Source organism: Chaetomium tenue (assembly GCF_020726465.1).
Source record: "Chaetomium tenue strain MPI-SDFR-AT-0079 chromosome Unknown F5144scaffold_4, whole genome shotgun sequence".
Classification (NCBI taxonomy): Eukaryota; Fungi; Ascomycota; class Sordariomycetes; order Sordariales; family Chaetomiaceae; genus Chaetomium; species Chaetomium tenue.
The window spans coordinates 3,653,689-3,671,863 of NW_027117332.1; the positions used below are offsets into that span (position 1 = coordinate 3,653,689).

The 18,175-nt window shown below is 56.1% G+C and overlaps 5 protein-coding genes across 5 annotated transcripts; 2 read left to right on the plus strand and 3 right to left on the minus strand.

Moving 5' to 3' along the window:
* Positions 1-1,170: 1,170 nt before the first annotated feature.
* On the minus strand, positions 1,171-1,875 carry F5144DRAFT_488830 (uncharacterized protein; the record flags this gene model as incomplete). The annotated part of the gene is made up of 2 exons (XM_066785684.1): positions 1,171-1,381; positions 1,481-1,875. Coding segments are annotated over 2 exons (606 nt in total), but the record flags the coding sequence as incomplete, so codon positions are not given.
* A 3,407-nt stretch (positions 1,876-5,282) lies between these two features.
* F5144DRAFT_574177 (uncharacterized protein) lies at positions 5,283-5,744 on the plus strand (the record flags this gene model as incomplete). The annotated part of the gene is made up of 1 exon (XM_066789004.1): positions 5,283-5,744. Exon 1 carries the CDS (start codon positions 5,372-5,374, stop codon positions 5,741-5,743), a length of 372 nt encoding a protein of 123 aa, XP_066643616.1. The 5' UTR covers positions 5,283-5,371.
* Positions 5,745-6,852: 1,108 nt separating this feature from the next.
* F5144DRAFT_650552 (uncharacterized protein) lies at positions 6,853-7,272 on the minus strand (the record flags this gene model as incomplete). The annotated part of the gene is made up of 1 exon (XM_066793005.1): positions 6,853-7,272. A coding segment is annotated over one exon (420 nt), but the record flags the coding sequence as incomplete, so codon positions are not given.
* Positions 7,273-9,438: 2,166 nt separating this feature from the next.
* F5144DRAFT_252663 (uncharacterized protein) lies at positions 9,439-11,737 on the plus strand. Its single transcript, XM_066783463.1, has 4 exons — positions 9,439-9,737; positions 9,789-10,558; positions 10,611-10,782; positions 10,834-11,737. Exons 1-4 carry the CDS (start codon positions 9,484-9,486, stop codon positions 11,624-11,626), a joined length of 1,989 nt encoding a protein of 662 aa, XP_066643618.1. The 5' UTR covers positions 9,439-9,483; the 3' UTR covers positions 11,627-11,737.
* A 3,501-nt stretch (positions 11,738-15,238) lies between these two features.
* F5144DRAFT_252770 (kinase-like domain-containing protein) lies at positions 15,239-18,059 on the minus strand. Its single transcript, XM_066783464.1, has 3 exons — positions 17,002-18,059; positions 16,060-16,930; positions 15,239-15,965 (listed from the first exon to the last, which is right to left on the minus strand). Exons 1-3 carry the CDS (start codon positions 17,965-17,967, stop codon positions 15,460-15,462), a joined length of 2,343 nt encoding a protein of 780 aa, XP_066643619.1. The 5' UTR covers positions 17,968-18,059; the 3' UTR covers positions 15,239-15,459.
* Positions 18,060-18,175: the final 116 nt, after the last annotated feature.

Sequence of the window (18,175 nt, forward strand, 5' to 3'; positions counted from 1 at the left end):
TCTACGATATAGCAAGGCAAGCTACGAGTGGTGCCTTGACTATAAGCAGATGACAAAGCACTGTACGACTTCAACAGGCTCAAGGGACTGGACGAAGGAGGAGATGATGGCCTACCTGGATTGGAGTAGAGCAGAAGAAGATAGGATTGAAGGTTTGGTAGCTCAAGAGAGGGAACACGAACCATTTGATATAGGGAGAAGAGGTGTTGGTGATCTCTGGAGGAGGATTGAGAGAGATATTGAGGAACAGCAGGCTTTGTATTCATAATAGGCTAGGCAAGTATAGGGCCTCGGCAAGCTCGTAGTCAAGAATCTCGTAAGACTTCTACCGGCTTCAATGTCGATTTATAGGCCAAAGACAATACATTATTGATTAGGATCTTTCGCGCCTTTCGGGAACTCGTCATGCCCGAAAAGGAGACGTAGAAGCAGGCTTAGTCATCGCCACGGGACCCGTGTACCTTTAAATCCACGGGTACCCGTGTACCTATTGGCTTCCGCTGGCGGTGGGTCTGCAACGTGGACCGCCACCCCTTTGCTCACCCAGCAACGCTGTCAGCAGCAACCATCGCACGGCAATGTGGGGCTCCGGTAGTGTGGAGCTCCAGTGGGAGTCGTCCCGGCGGGTCCACATTTGAGGCGGCGCATGCAACAACGAGCCTTTGGGCATTACGGTCCAAAGAGAACGCCTCTTTCCTCAATCCTGCCACTCATTGTGCCAATGTCGTGCTTATGGCCAACATTTGAAGCCTACGAGGTTGGGCACTCGAATGTTAAAGGAGAACTACTGCTTGATGTTCCACCTCCACTGTGAAACACATCGTAAACAACGACATCAAGCCCGCCAACATCACGTATTCGCCCCAGCGCGGCGCTGTGCTCATCGACTTTGAGATGGCCACGTCAACTGCCACCGCCGGCGATACCTCGAGCGGCGGCACGCCCTGGTATCTCCCCGCTCCCGAGTTTCTGGAAGAGCCCTAAGAACTGTGCCGCATCACTAGCTTCCCCTCCCTTCCGACAGCATCTGGCCTAGCGGTTCTGACATGTTGACCCACAGTGCTAGTAGGAACAGACGGCGCGACGTCGGCGTGACCCGCCGCGTGGTGGTGTCAACACGCCCCATCAGCTCCACTGGCAGAGGAGGCCGTGAGCCATAGGATTTACATCTCAGACAAATCTACATATTCCAACCCAGCCCGTAAGGCGCTCATACTTGTCAAGCGCTTCCGTATCCGCCATGTTCTCGTAAGGCTCCCATGTCCTCTCGCCGTTGTCCCACTCCACAAGCACTTTCCAGCCACCGTCAGCTAATCCCTTGTGTTTCCAAATCTTCGCTACCCCCCACTCTTTCTCAATAGCATCACGATCCTCCAACCCCCTATCGCCACAGATCTCCTCTACCGGGAACTCTTCCTCCCCGCTGTCGTCGCCAACCACTGGGGAGAGCGTCCGAGAGCGATTAGACCATTGTAGAGACCCGCTTGGAGAGGGATCGGCGGTTTTGAGCTTGGTGTGATACCTTACCTCAATGGCCCCGGCACTCCGCCCCGGGAAATGCTTGGCAATCGCGATCCAAGACAGTCCCTGGCCCTTTAACTGACGGATCTTCGCGTCATCCTCTGGAGTGTATCTCGCCCTCCTCGACGTTGAAGCCGGCTTGTCCTTGTCCTTCGTGGACCCTTTGCTCTTCTGTCCCGCCGAGCGGTGCCTCTTCGCGGAGGAAACGGCGGCCTGATTCTCCGTTCCATGGTGGCCCCCTGCATGTTCTGCGCATGGACCCCAGGTGAACTGTAGCATGAAAGTAGCCGGCGCACCGTCCACTGCAACCCGCTTCAGGACCGCGTTTCTAAGCGGCCATTCGTCGAACTTTGCGTCGAACTTTGCGTCCGGGGCTCCGTCCGCCTCACCTTCCCTTTCCGAGGCGGAGCCTTGCAACGATGGCGGGTTGCGAATGCCGCGCCCGTGCCGGCGCTTTGGGCGTTGGGACGATCTCTGAGCCTCTAGCGATTGGGAGTTGCCGGAGTACGTACGTGTCTGCTGCTGACGGGCTGTTCCTCCGGCTGTATGGGTTGCAGCGCTCACCCTACGGCGCTTGCGTCGTGGTGGCTGGACAGCACCATACTCGCTGTGTTCGGTGTCGCTGTACACACCAGGAGAGTAGTTCTCCCCATCATCGCTATCGTGATGGGGACGACGGCCGAGGTCGCGCTGACGCTTGGCGCCGACGTGGCTGGTGGGCGGCTGTATGGATGGCTCGGCAGTTCCCCGAGCCTCCTGTGCTCGTGGCGGCACCACAGAACCATCCTCGCACTGCTCTCCTCGATTGTCTGGAACAACCGAAGAATGCAGAGGCTTTGGGCGCTGGATTGTTCGTAAGTGAGCCTGTCGTGATTGAGAGCCTGCGCGATGCAGGCGAGCCTGCGGCTCGGGCGCTGTTCCGCGGGTGATAGGGGATGAAGTGCGTATCCCGGGATGTTCGCGTGGTGGCTGGGTAACGTCGTCATCCTGGCCGGGTTCTGCGATGCTGTCTTCAACAAGACTGTAGACCCCTCCATCGGGACTGTATGATGTTGTGTGTGTCCCCACTTCCAGCACTTGTAGCACTGTGTTGGGCTGAGGGCAGCCCAGTAAGGCTCGCAGTTCAGTAGTTGAGCCTTCCAGATCACTCCCTCGTCGCACGCCTTGCGTGCTTCCTCCTGGGAGGTTAAAGCAACCAGCACTGTTGCCCGGGTCGCCTCCCTGTGTCTCGGCACTCTGAACTTCACTTTATCGACTGTGTGGAGGCCTGTTTGTTTCCCGAATTCCTCCTCGGTGACCCCCTGGAGGTCCTTCTTCCACACGCCCTTTAGCAGGACTGCAAAGGTTCTCTTGCTCTCCTCGGCCTGCTCTCCGAAAGCCTCCTTGATCCAGTTGGTGTTCATCGAGTGCCAATCTCTCGCGCCTGCGTTCTGGAATGTGATGATTGTATCGCCGCTGGGGAGCCTTCGGGCCGCAACTGCTCCCTTCTTGATAGACACCCGGTTGATGGCCTGGATGGTTTCTTGCGGGGTGCGTTTGGCGAGATCGGCTGGCATTCCTCTGCCTCTGACTAGAATCTCCTTGTTTATGCGGGTCGGCACTATCTTTGTCGGCGTGTTAGGCTGCGGCTGAGAGGGGGCAGCTCCATGAGCGGCCACTGCGGCCCAGGATCCTCTGTCCTGGGCTCCGGTTCCGTTGACGGCTGCCTTCATTTCCTCGGCCACCACCTTGCGGAGGTTGGCAAGCGAGATGTTTCCAGTCTGTGACTGAGACGCGTTGTGCACCTTCCGGACGGCTGCTAGCAGGTCCTGTCCCATGCCTCTGGCTGTCCCTTTCTTCTCGGGGTCTGCTAGTCCCACCAGCTCGTCAACCATCTTCTTGATAACCTCTATGTCGGAGGGTGGGGGTGAGAGGGGCGGGGTGGGGGGCAAGTGTCGGGACTGCTCTAGCCCACTTCTTCCCCTTTGGACTGGGGCAGTAGGGCCGGCCATCCCGCCTCCACTCAGGGGTTCAGGGGGGCGTGGTCGTCTGGGTAACTGTGGGTGGGTCGGGTAGCTCGTGGGTCCGTGCGTGGGCGATAGAGATTTCCAGGGCCACTGCGTGTCCCGGATCGCCCTTCTTTCCACGCCTACTGCGGCCGCGCTGCGGATTGCGCGTCGGTGCACGTGGTGTGGCTAGATAGGGCTTTGCGAGAGCTTTCGATCAACGCAAGCTTTGGGACTTTTGGGGCCGAAATTCAAGGACGTTCCTGAACTAAAATATTGGTTTCTAGCCGCCGAAAATAGGACGTTGAACACTTGGAGAATCGCCTTCAAGCCAGCCCACTACTAATCCTACCAACCCACGAGAATCCGAAGAAGAATGGTAGAACGGAGCGAACACGCTAGAATGGACTTGCATGGGCTTTAAGGAGATCAAGGCATATCTTTGGAAATGTATGGTTGAGTTAGTATTAGTTGCCCTTTCGGGTTAAACCCGCCGGGCGGAATAAATTGTTTGTTTGTTTGTTTGTTTGTTTTGGAAATTACTAACTAACTAACTAGTTAACTAGTTAGTTAGTTAGTTACTTATGCAAAAATCAAAAACAATTGCGGGTCCGTTTTGTTGGAAAGGATGAGTAATCAGGCTGCCTCAGGCCACCTTGGTAAGCCTCAGGCACCGGACCCGAATTGGGCACAGTATCACGGGTGGAATCGCCGTGGTAGGGGATCTCTGGTATATTGTGTGGTTGCACGAGCAACCGAATGTAGGAGGCGCGGCGCGCCCAGGGAAAACCCTGTCTGTGTGGGCCGCGCACAGACCACACTAGCAGGACCCCACTACCAGGGGTCCTGCCCTGCAACCCTGACCCTGACTAACTACAACCCTAACCCGTATATGGAACGGGCTGTGCCCGTGACACACAGAGAAAAGGGGTGCTTCCGAATCTGCGGAAATTATCAATCAAGCAATCAGTTGAACCCATTCAATTTTGACCCCAATGAACCCCGTGTCCTGCGCTGTGCCAATATTCGTTAAACCCGTATAACGTCCAACACGTTTTGAGATTATTCTTATCGGCCATCAATTGGTCGAGCTCTTATCTTGCATACACAATTGGTCGCCCTCTAACCCAACCAACCACACGGTAATGGGAAGGTTGTTACACAGTGTTTGGAATGCCGGAACAAACAGAAGCTTCATGTAAAACGCTTCTTTAAAACATTTCTTACTATCGTTCATTCGTTTCAGCTAAACTGTCGCAGCATAATGTATCACGAGCCAGCATCACAGCATTACGTATGATCGGGCAAGAGAGCCCTGCGCCGCCTCTACCCCTGCCAACACCACAACCTCTCGCGCCCGCGCCTCGTCAGAACCTCACACGCGGCGTTCTTGCTAGCATGTTTCACCAAGGCGGCCGAGTTGCGACAGACACCCCAGAAATGGCGGCTGCCCGGAACCAAGTGGAATGTCACGGTTATGGCCGCATGCAGCCGGCCGGCGGGGTACGCTGGCAGTACCCCGGTCCAATCATTGCGTACGAACGCGCAGCCAATGAAGAAACAGTCCCGTTGCTCATAAAGGGCCGTGCCAAGGGAATGAGCAGGTGCTCATTCTGCTCGTTAAGGGAACTGTGAGCACCCTGAGCACCCTTAGATAGCTAGTATATAGCCACTCGTTCTGGAGAGCTCTGGGAGTTCTCCAGTTAGCAATCACAACTACAGTTCGCTACAAGCTCGCAAGCCTACTGTTGAGACAAGTCTATTGTTGTGCACCCTTTGGCTGCACCGAACCTAAGCATCCTCGAGAGATTACCTTCAACGAAGCTGAACCCTAATAGGATAGGATCCTGGAGTAGGTTCGTCACATGGAACGACGCCATGGCGAGCAGCCTTCCCAAACCCCCCCACTAAGCGGCTTGATTCGACGGCAACAATTCCGCAATTCTGATGATGAGGCGCCTACGACCAGCAGAGGAAATTCGGCCCCCGTGCAAGCGCCGGTGCAAGAGGATTTGGAAGGTGACGTGGATGGCTTGCAAAACACACCGCTACAGCTCCCCCGCCGCGGACGGCCTCGCAAGCGCCCTTCTCCTCCGTCTGGGTCTCCGCTCCGGCCTCGCGGACGTCCCCGGCTAGCACGGAATCCCGTCGGCCGCCCACGCACGCACAACCTCCCCGAAGAGAACCCTCCGCGCGAATTCAACGAACCCGGTTCGTCTCTCCCGTATCAACTCTAATCCGGATTGTCCTCCGGAGAGGGACAGGAAAATTGCCAGGAGCAGGAGAGAGGAAGGAAGCGCCCCGTAGCGTAGCGAAGGGCCGCGCGACTGACGAACGAAACGACGCCTGCAATTTTAGCGCTGGAACAAAGTGTGACGCCCTCGTTGCTCTCGGCTCGGGGTAACTATTTTTGCACCAACATTCTGAAACATCACGCTTCACAGGTGGACCAATCAAAAAATCAGGGAGGGAGTTGGCGGGATGCTCGAGAGGGCAAAGGAAAGGCTCCCTGGCACTCAATGAACGACATTTTGCTAGACTAGGAACTACCGAGGTAAATATGAGAGTAGTTGTAGACGCAGTCCTTCAGGGGCTCCCAGCATGAAATCTGCATAGCTCTTCAATTCCGTGGTGAACAATCTCGAGGTTGCTAGGAACGGCAACGAGGGAAAGGAGACGCAACGAGGGGAACCGCGGGAAACCGCAGCAAGGCGAACTGTTCGGCCCTACACTGTTGCATGCCTGCACTTGGAGAGAATCGCACTAACTAGTTGGTGTTAGTCTTTGTTTCCTCTCCTTTAGCAACGAAGATATATACTTACTTTGGTTTGTTGGGAGTGTAGTAAGTCGTCTTCTTCCCATGGTAGACCCAGACCTTCCCTCCATTGTACTGGTTTCGCTTCCACTCAACCACAGGGACCTTGTGTTCCTTGCTTCCATACTTGAAAACCCATAGATCTGTGGACAGGCGATGCTTTTCAAGGGTGACTTCGACCTCCACCCATGGCTTGGCCCCCGATGCCCCAGTGCTGGATCCTCCGACACCCGCATCGGCATATCCTCCGGCATCCGCATCGGCGTATCCTCCGAACTGTTCGGTCGACGCCACAGGCACCCCTGCGTCCCAGCCACTCGGGCCCGCCATTGCGTAGGACTGCTGCTGCCAGTGCTGTGCCACTCCCTCGCCCGTAAGCTCCGATGCCTGCTCAGCCGCGCTGAGTTGGGAATGTCCTTGTGATTGCTCATTGAAGCCCTTGACCGACGCAATGAAGTAGTCGAAGATTGCCTTGTGTTCCGTTTTTTCGATCTTGAGATACGAGTCGCGGTGGCCCCGCTGTCTGGACCCTCCATCCATCGGTTCCAGCTCTTCGGTCCCGGCGCGGAGCTGCCAAACTCTAAACTGCGTCCTCCAGTGTGTCATGGCAAACACAAATTCCTGGCCGCTGTGCTCGAGAGCCTTCCGGGCACCCCTGAGCGCCCGATCTTCAGCCTCGATAATGTGTGCGTTGCCAACCCCCCTGCGTTTGCCTTCAACCAAGCACAGCTGCCCCAATAGCCTGTCGGGAGTGAGACGATAGACGATCTGGTCAATCCGCGTCCTATCATTTTCGTCAGGAGATTGTTCGCAGAGAACGGCGTAGCCGTCTCGCAGTGTGAAATTGGCCTGCATCATTGCCTGCCAGTATGCCGATGCTGTGAACTCAATATCATGGTTATGGGCACGGTTGAAGAGTACGGCAAGCACATCCCCAGTATAGTCAGCCATATCGGGGAATCCGAAGAGGATCGTGAGGATATGGTGAGGGAATGGAAGGATCGATGTTGAAGATGATGGGGAGCTTAGACTTGATCAGTGTTTAAGTACTCGTACAAGCTACGCCGGCCAGCGCCTGCATCGCGGTACGCTCTTCACCGGCTGCAATACAACTAATCACGGCAGGAACCTGCATCTCTCCAAAAGCCTTGGCCCGCATCTCGTCTTTCAAACGGTAAGCCCGTCTTAGTAAACGGTACCCCTTCTATAGCCTCGCCATCAGTTAATTCGGCGCATTCTACCCTTGGCATACTGCAGTTCGCTTCCTCCCTTGCCTGCAGCTTTACACATCAAGAGTTTATTGGGCCAAGCGTTACGGAGAACTATGCTCGCACCCTCCTATCGAGAGGTGGGCTTCATGGCCAAGAAACCTCACAAACACCCGAATGGCACTACCTTTCCTGCACCTCAGCCTTATTAGGGACATCCTTTTGGAGCACTGATCCGTGCACCTATTGGTTTACTTGGTCATTTCAGAAATCACAGTTTTATGATCTGTCGTCAGCCTTAGCCTCTGACCCCGCTTCTTGACGCGGCTGTGGTCTGCAGTCCTGCTGTCTCAGGGACGTAGAGGAACATTGACTCGTTCACACCTGCAGGCTTAACCAAATGCATGACCCAGCCTTGGGCAATGCATTGCTGCCTCAGCCTGCGTTCTAGGTTGCCTTGTACGTCTGGCTGCTGCTGGGTTTGGCTAATATTTCGCCCGCGCTGCCCGCCGTTATCTGACAACCTCTGGGAGAGGCGCCGCAGGCGGCACAGGGATGGTATGACAAGGACAGGGAGGGCGCCGACATATCTCTGGAGGTGTTTTGTAGGGTGGCATTGCTCAGAGACATCGAGAAAATGGCCGGGGAGAGGGGGGGGGTTGTCACTGGCCAGACCGCGGTTGTGTGTTATGGAGGGTTGGAGGATAGACAAACGCCCCTTGATATCGTGTAGAGACGGCTTACAAGCGGGGTACTTTAGGGAACGATTACGATACACAAACAGCGTATCTTCTTTGGCCCGTCTCGATGTAAGCAGCCAGGAAAGCCAACATATCTATCTTGGTCAAGTCAGGGGTACTACACGCCGCGGTGGCGAAGCGTCGGCGGAGGGATGTGAACAACACCGTACTTAAGTGCCTATTATCGTGCACTGGGGCAATCACTTTAGTGCACAAAATCATGCACCCTGCACGGCAACACTGCGCCCCGCCGCTTGGGCTGATGCTTCACTGGGCCATTGTTATTCCTCTCCCCTGTGCCTCCACACGCCCTCCACGCGCCCCACGCCTCCATGCCGGCGACCAACCAACGCGGGGCTGACACGACACGTCGATGTAGGTTGACCGTCCACGAGGCTGGCGGCTCGTGAGTGGAAATGGTTGGTGGGGGGCGTGAGTGATGGAAGTTTGGCCTGGCACCCGAGGACCTGTTTACGGAACTGGAAGCGAAGTACAACACGGTGCCCTACAGGCTCCAGGGCGACGAGGCATTCCATGACTGATAAATTCGAGAATGTCGCATCCCCCATAGGAGCAGACCCCAAGGACCGGAAGAGAGGGGGAGGATCAGTCAGTATGTGGTCGGAACCGGCGACGGGTGCTCAAGGGAGAGATCAGGGGGTTGACCCGACTGCGGCCAGCAACTTATGGATGTAACCGTGACCGGCTCCCCCGTGGAGAAGGGTTGAGGTACGAATATGGAGTGCCTTGAAGAGAAGACGGACAGTCGCATGCAGGGCCTGCCAGATGTACATATACCCAATTGGGTGATGAACTGTTTGGTCCCCGGTGAGATTGCATGAGTAGGAAGTGGCTCTGTTTCGGGGAGCGCGCGGGATGATTCTCAGCCCGTCGGCCATCAAAGTGCATGTGCTGCTGGAAGAATTGGCACACTCATACATCGGACAGCAACCATCGCCCCGTTTGCTCAAAAGCAAGGGGGGCAGTGCACCTCATCTGCCGATCTACTCGAAGTGTCCGGGGTCGTCACCATTGGAAGTGCCAAGGGAGTGAAACCGCGTGACAACCCCTGCCGACAAAGCCTTGAGGCTTGTCGGCAGGGATCGCGGATAACGCTAGCCCACATTGGAGCGAGCCCGGTCGTCCGTCTCAGCCTGCTCTGTCGGGGACGCGACGCTGCGCGTCACTTCTGAGCCACAACCGTGGAAACTGTCATGGCCTTCAACCCAGGTTTTGAGCCGGATAGGCTGGTCCAAGGCTCTCAGTATGTCACTTTACCTTTCAACCAGCACAGAGTGTACGTGGGAGTTCGTGTCTGCCAACTTCTCTGGAGGGGAAAGACGCGCCTCGAAAGTTACATTCAATTCGCACCTTGCTGCAACGACGCGCCAAGTGCGGAAGAACTCGACCGAATCATCGACGATCTCCACCTCAAGTCATTTGGGCCTGGAAAATGGATATATACTGAGTGTGTATTCATCCTAATTCTTACTTGAACCGTCCACTCCTAACGAAGCAGTCGCGACTATCTCCCTCCTTCGCCGCAGAGCGGTATCTCATGCGAGGAGAAGTCCCAGTCAGATGATGTTCTGGAGAAGCTGCTACAGAGGTGTAAGGCGAAGTTCGAAAGTTGGAAGCAGAAGTCCGAAACGTTGCAGGACAAGGGCAGCCAGGAGTTCACACGCGGACTAAAGGAGGAGCAGGCGACACTAAAGAGAAATATTGACGCCTTGAACGACTTTGCAGCTGCAGAGCGACAAGTCGTCGACCAGCTTCCTGGAAAAAGACGTCGCAAAAATGTCGCCACACACTCCGGTGTGAAGAACCTCGTGAAAGATTGGAAAGACACCTTGCTAGTTGTGAGTTTCGTGGCGAAGGTGGAAGAAGGTGTCGCCGTGATAAAACAACAGCTGTCAGACGATCGGAGCAGCAGCACGGGGGATTATTTCAATGATTTGGTGGAGTATCGACAACGTCAACAGAATGAACAAAACGACAATGGCACGGAATTCATGAGCACGCTCAAAAAAGTGGCGGATGCCGCTGAGCGTCGCGCTAAGTCCGCCAACAAGGACCAAACCACTACCGCGTTCGTGTGCCGCTTTGTCTCTCACCTTGTTCAACACCTCCACCGCCAACGAGAGCCAAATTATTCACAGACCGATAACGCGGATCACGAAGGAGAGCTGAAACGATTGGAGTCGGTACCCGTTGTGATTTGCAGGATCGTAAACGGCTTGCGGAAGGATAAAGGGGCGGAAGCATTAGTTGTGTTGAACGCACTTGTTGGTGAGTGAGTCGATGCAATGTTAAGAATGATTTCAGACGCTAAATGCGGTAGAGGTGCAATTCAAAGCATCTACTATACGTGATATGAGCCAGGAGCGGCAGGATGCGTTTGTATCTTCCGCTATCAAGGAACTGGCCTCGGTCGATCTAAGCGTTCCAAGTCATACACGGCTCTTTCATCCGGCTGTGCTTGTTTACTGGGCTCTGACAGCTATGAAACTTGAGTAAGTGTCCGGCTGATATACGATGTGTTCATCTACTGACTTAAGCGCCAGCTTTGCTACTATTTGCGGGCTTATTGAACTCGAGGAGTTTTCGGCAGCCGACCCGTTGTCGGAACTCGATGCCCTTGCTAAGGGATGGCTTAGCTCCGAGATACCATTCGCCATGATGATGCCTCTTTCAGAATGCGAAAAACTCGTCCAGGCCGATAACAACCCCCAGAGGGCGAGGGATGACGAGAAAAGTACCCCCAGAGTGGACGCAAACCAACGTAGCTTCCCGAGGTCTCCTGTTCTCGCTAATGTGGCCGGACGGGGTCCGACCCCTGGTCCTCACCACCCACAATCACCGGGGGTCGATCGTGCAGGCGACGTCCTGACGACAGCCGCGCCCGCACTGCATAACAGCCCCGTCGTGCCGGTTGATTCCGAGTCCGGCGCCGCTGACGCTAGCTTGGATGGCACGCAGAGTCCTGGCCAAGTCTTTGTTGGATATCAAGCGGGAGTTCCTCGCGCAGGCCACGTCTCGAGTACCGCGACACTGGACAACAGTGCCGGCGGCAGGAGTGGCTATGTGGATCCGGCCGGCCTCCAGGACGGACCACCTTTGTCGATGACGTATATCAGCAGCTTGGAGGCGATGGGCACCGGCGTGATGGGAGGCAGCAGTATGGAGATGGCCTGTATTCGGGAACAGGATACAGGCGCCGCCCCGAACAGCACGGGGAATGACCAGTGGAGGTATGCTACTACGTTTGGCCGAGTTTTGCCAGACGCGGTTTGGTCAGGGAATGACGAATTTATGGGATTTCGGGCGGATCAGGCTATGTCGCCAACTTCAGAATAGTTACCTTACACCTCGACAGTGCTCTTCGGCACCGTGCGGTGCATAACGCAGAACATACAAATGCCGTGAAGCCCAGTACCTTCCCTCACGAGGAGCCGCTCGCCCCCCTCCAGAACGATGATATCGCCCACGTGACACTTATGCACTGATGAGCTGAACAGAGGGCCACCGATCGGCGATCCGACTTCGACTTCGACTTCGCCTAGGGTGATTGCCTCGGCATGTTCAACGATTCCGCCACCGTGTTTGGATTTAGGCCTTGGAAGGACTATGAGTATTGTGATGTTATCGCTTTCGCAGATGAGGACACCGCTCTGGAGCCAGAGTATCACTGGCCCTTTGGAGATAACCGGCTTAATCTGAAATCCCCTCTCCCCCGCCCACCGGGATATCGGCTTATGCTGTGCTTCTCGTTAGCAGCAGATCATCCTCGGATGAAGGGCTTACGAACCATTTCCTCATGGAGTGTATTGTTCAGGGTTATAAGTAGGGTCTTAAGCGGCGGTTGTGGCGGAACCGAAAGCCTCAATATGTCCCCTTCTCCCATACGTTCCATATCTTCGGTTTCGCAGACAACCTGCTCAGCCAACCTTTGGATGCCACTCTCATTATGGACGGGGTCCGTGATGGGGATGATGAGCATCTCGGGATTCTCTTCGCGGTTTCCGAGAAGGTTAAACGGTATGAGGTCCTGGAGGATGCATTCGATTTATATAAACGGTCCGCCACGTCCGTAGGGTTGACGGTCTTTCTTTTAATGTTCCAGAAGTGGATCTCTACCCCGCACCGCTGCGAGCCCCGCTCTGCTTATCGGGCGAAATCGCTAGCGCCCCACGTGACCACTTATCCGCTGCGATGCAGAGGATAAGTGCGCTCGATAAAAAAAAAAAAAAAAAAAAAAAGAAAACAGGGATCGCCACGCTCGACGCTCGCACGCGCCAGCGCCTTTTCACGATGCCGAGACCAGCCCGCCAGCCACCTTCTGCTTGTGTTGTACAGTACTCAAGCCGCCCGGTGTGAAACGTCGCATTGGCCCACCCTCGGAGCATGCCACACCCCACACCGGATTGCGAGCCCGATCTCGGCACAACTTGATGATGTGGAGTGGGTTGCTTGGCGATTTAACCCGGCTCCGCGCTTACATTTCTCGCAAGATTCACTGAAACTCGGCGAGCTGTCTGCGACAAAGATGGTTTTTTACAGGAAGCATTTCATTCCACTTGAATCTGATCCCGGTGTTTTCAACGAACTGATCGACGGTCAGGTCGCACTGACGGTGGGCTTGACTCCTGTGTCCTGGCTCACGTCTCCTGGCTGGCACAAAGCGTATCGCGTTGGTTCCTTGCTCGGCGGTCCAGCAACGTTAAGGCTTGGCCAGTAGCCCGAACTTCGGCCGGCGCCTCAGCAGGGGACCCGGAAAGGGCGGGCCGTCCCGGCTTGCGAGTCTGCGACGCCCTGTCCATGGACGAATCGCGCTATGGGGCACCGGGGGCTGCATTCGACGGGGAGGGGAGATGGCATTTACTTGCGGCTCAGGAGGCCATATCCCTGGGCACAATTGGCATCGCCGATCGTTGGATGCGAGCGCAGGCTGGCCGGATGCAGTCGGTGCACCTCGACTGCCTGCTTCTCGCCGTCGCCAACTTGCGGACCACCGGCAACGACCTGACACGCACCAGCACGCCGAAGATGAGTGTGTGGACCGGCATTGCACAGAGCATACTCGTGCATCAACGCGGTCATGAGTGAGGTATCGAGCTGTGACACGCCGATGTCGGCTGGCATGGCGACTGACCCCCGGGGCGACCCCCCGAATCTGAGTGCCCCGCTCGCACTCTCGACGTCCTCCCTCCTTTCCCTTCACCCAAATGATGCTCCATAACCAACGCCTCCAGGCGGCCGCGCGTTCCATCATACTACCCCTCGTCTCCGCCCTTTCAGGTGCTTCGGAGCCTGCACATAATTTCTCCCACAACTGCCATCCAAGATCCGAGATGCCTCCCTTCGTCTCTCGCGCGACTTCCTCATCTGCCCGGTAGGTGCCCCCCCTCGTGTACGCCTCCGCCCCGGCCCACTGTGCGAGCCATTTGCCATGGACACCAATTCTGACCAGTCACATAAGCGACCCAGGTTAACTGCGTCCGCAAATTGGCGCATCGGATATTTCGATGATCGCGAAATGTCGACACAGCTGCGGTAGGGCCTGCATGAGGTTCCCGGGAACTGGCCTGAGGGGAGGCAGGCAAGCAAACAGTAACTGACTGTGGGATGGCGCCCATGTGTGGCTTTTCTGGCTGCTTGCACCTGCAGCGCTTTGGACGACCTCTCCCTATGTGCAAGTGTCTAGGAGAATGACATGTCGAATTCCTGGAAGTATGTAGCAGTAATGTATAATAAATACCTTGTGCCAAGCATGACAGAAATAACAAGCAACGAGGGGACGTGACGAGTCACTCGGCCAGAGCGTGTCTAGGTAGGTTTCTGGGGAGCTGTCAAACGGGTTGAAGGGACTGCCTGAAGCCACCTGTCGGTGTTTTGTAGGTTACCGGCCCCCTTCTTCCCTGTTCATTGTGCTCTCAGTGTGCCCTTGTCTGTTGGGAACTCATCTGTATTGTCCACCTGTTTGTCGCTCCTTCTGCCCATCGTCTTCTCCGCCAAGAAGCCTCTTCCTCCTCCATTTCTCCTTGGTCTGACGGTTTTGGAACCAGGCCTATAGTGGCGTGGAAAAGTCGATATGGTTAGCGAAACGCTGTTATTGATTAAGTAGCGTGGGGCGCACGCTTTAGAAAGGGAGCTTCCGGGATGGGAAATGTAGGGGAAAGCGAAATCAGCCTTCTTTACCTTGAGCTGCTGATCGCTCATCGAAACTTGCGTCGTAAGCTCGCGGCGCTTCTGCTTATCGGGCTTCTGGTTGACGATAAACGCGGCTTCAAGGATGGCTCTATCAGCAGCGCTATATGGCTAATAATTAGTATACGCGATTGAAAACACTGTAGTGAAGCATGAAAAGCAGTTGTCATACGAGGTTCGTTTCCTGTGCTTGATGGTCCGAGCCGGGCCGGCTTCCGCCTCCTCAACCTCGGTTTGCAAAGCGTGCCCACTGCCACCGGTAACGGCAGCAGCAGCAGCAGCAGCAGCAGCAGCAGCAGCAGCAGCAGCAGCAGCGGCAGCCACCGCCGCCGCCGCCGCCGCCACCTCAGTCTCCAATTGATCGACCACCGCCGCGGGTATGTGGAAGCTCTCGCAGATGGTCCGGGCGTCGTCAAAGTCCACGTAGGTCCCGGCGACGTGTCTTCGCCCGTCCCTCTCGGTCGATATCTCGGGATGCCGAGCAAAGCACATTTTGAGCGAGTTTTGTGAGATTTTGCGTATGCCGACGAGCTGCAGAGCATTGACTTTTCTCTCGCTCGGCTTGCATATTACGGCATGCGAGCTGCCCTCGACATGGAACGCCCGGTATCCTTCAGGAAGTTGGGGCCCAGGGCTCGCTGCGGCGGCCCCACTGGGAGGTTCAGATGGTGTGTAATCGTCGACGCCACCATTTGCCTCCTTGTGCTCTTTGGCGGTGCCCGCGTCCAAGTCATCACCCGGCAGCTCGTCGTTGTCGCCCAGTCCATATGTGGAATAGGGATGTCCGACGTAAGGAGCTAGCTCCATGAAGTGTCCTGCTAGCCGGTCGCCGTTTTCCTCTACCTCCTCCTCAGCCAAGGAGGGGGGGAAATGTGGATGGGCCACGATGACCGAAGAATGTGTTGCCAGCTGGGGCTGGGGCTGGCTGTGGCTAGGGGAGCGTAGGTACTGTGTATCAGCCGCATACAACGACAAGGGGTGGGCTAGGCTCCATGGCGGCGGAAGATCGTCATCATCCTCCACCACGGAGGCATGCGAGGGAGTAGCTTCGGCAATCGATCCTTCTCCAGCTCCACCCCATGCGGCAACAGAAGAGCCAACAAGCAGAGGGTTGAGTGGATCTCCAGAGCTGAAAAGTCCACTAGGCTGGGAATCGACTTGGTTTGTGGGTTCGGCAGGGTCTTCGCCGCAGAAATGGTCGACGCCGGCGCTGTTGCCTTGGCCCCAATACCAGCCGCCACGATTATCTTGCCCGGGTGGCGCATGTATGCGCGCACCTTGCTCGTGGTAGCTGCTGGCAACGGGTGACGCGGCCGCCTCCCCACTGATTCTGGCCATCGGCTCGAAAGCAGTCGTAATTCCAGGTTGCCGTAATGCATGCAGCAGCATGGCTGCATCGATTCCTTCCTGATGGTGTCCACTCTCGTCTTCTTCCCGGTCCCAATCATCCTGATCTTGGTCATTGTCCTCCAATGCATCCGGAGGAAGCGATGCCTGTGTGCGATTGTTAAGGACGCGGTCTCGCTGCTGGCGAGAGGCAGTGTCGGCCTTGCTGCTGCTGCTGCCGTGCTCTCGACACTTCCTGTGTCTTCCGGACGACGAAGATGTTGACACCATTACTCTCTTCCGGCTAGACGCTGATGCTGGAACTGAAGCCCAAGGGGTGGGTGCGCCTGATCTGTCGTATCTGCCGGCATCGGACGAGCCAGGCTGCCTCTCGAGGCCCTGGGCCATGCTTGGCTCTGTTTTGCAGCGAATTGTCGACCGCTCATCATCGCTAACGTACGAAACCGCCACTCCGGTCTCGGACTGGTCCATGGCTGGAGCAGAGAGAAGAGCTGCTTTTGCAAGGCAGTCTCCGGCCGACCACCGCTGCTCCGGCAGTAAGACCACCATTGCGTCCAGAAGAAATCTTCTCAGCTCGTCAGGCCGTTCCTCGAAGTCCTTCTTGAATATCTCGATGAGCTTCTTGGGCCATGCCGTCCCGCTTGATATGTATCGGTTTTCGAACTGTGGAAGAGGGCAGAGCAATTCGTACACCATAATACCAAGGGACCAAATATCGACAGCCTCGGTATAGCTGACTCTGCCCTCGCCACCAGCCTCGGCATACTGGTGGTTCTCGTACACCTCAGGTGCAAGGTGCGGAAAATTGCCGCAGATGGTGGACATATTGTCGTAGTCCTTCGCCAGCCCGAAATCAGCGAACTTGACGTATATGCTGTTTGTGTCCCGGTATTGGACCAGGATGTTGTCTGCTTTGATGTCCCGATGCACAATCGGCGGGTCGCTCCCGTGCAGGTACTCCAGAGCCGAAAGACACTGCTGAAGAATTGATACACATTCGGCAGCTGAGATGTTGCGTTGGTCGGCCAAAGATCCGCCGGGAATGTATTCTAGGTGTAGTCGTGGGCCCTGCGTAAAGTCGGACTTGAGAAGCTTCACGATGTGAGGCTGTAGGTGTATCTTATGTTAGAGTAAAGAGTAGGATATTGAGATGTTGACGGGGACGGCGATGTACTGACATGCGAGATGAGGTTCATAATGTGCGCCTCATTCCTCCAAGCGTTAATACGGACTCGGCCCCTGCGATGGGCCTCTCCAGAGGGCTCCTTGAGCGCATACTCCTCTCCTGTGCTGACGTTCCAATAGTGAACTACAACCGCGAACGACCCCTTGCCGAGCCGTTTACGGAGATGAATCGGTCCTGTGTCAGGCGTGTGGGCTCCTGTCGGCCGCTCGGTGACTGGACGGCTCGCAATGTCGAGACTGCTGAGTAGATCTTCAGTGGCTGGTGTGTTCTGAAAAAGCCGATCGACTCTCTCGATGTAGGCCGGCGACGCTATGTCGTGGAGGAAGACAATAATCTGCAACTGGACTGGGGGGCTGGCTTGTGGGCTGGCAATGACGGGCTGCATCAGGAAAAGGATGCGGTGCCCGCCGAGGATCCATTGGAATCGACGTCGCACTCCATGTCCTTGCTTGCCGTAGGTGACCTGGGTACCGTTGAGAGAACCCCAGTCTTTCACGATGAGCCGTTTCTTATCGTCGAAAGTCAGGCTGAAGTGGTGGTACCCAACGCCCCGGTTGTTGGGAAGAACGACGTCGCTGTCTGGGCCGCAGCCGAAAACGAACCCGGAGCGGAACTGGGGAGTGTCGCTGAGCCTCAGCTCGACGTATGGAAGGGCGTCGAGCGCCGGAACTTTTCGGGCTTCGAGTGGCTCTGTCGACTGTCGCTCACGGCGAGATGCAGACCGGCGCTTGGAAGGCTGCTCCCGTGGAATGACACAGCGCTCCCAGGCTGCCTTAGCCGGCGGCACTTTGTGGTGACAAGGCGCGCTTCTGTCACTCTTCCTGCCGCGGGCTGGCCGGTTCGGGGAGTAGAGGGGTTGATGACGACCCTTCCTGCTGCTCTCCCTGCTACCCGCAGGTGGTGACACACTTGACCTCTTCGGATACCGACACCCTATGCATGCGTCCCTAAATGTCATCGCCGGTAACACTAGGCTATCATCGGCGAAGCGAGATTTATCACTGAAAAGAGGTTGATCACTGGGTACGGAGCTACCGGGCGGAGATACAAAGAGGAAGGAAATTGACCCCGCTATTGGTCTGTCATTGCAGATGGCGTGGCCGGGCCGTGTCTTGGTTCCCCAGCAGGCGGCTCCCTTGGCGTTAGGTACGGTAATTTATGCGCGG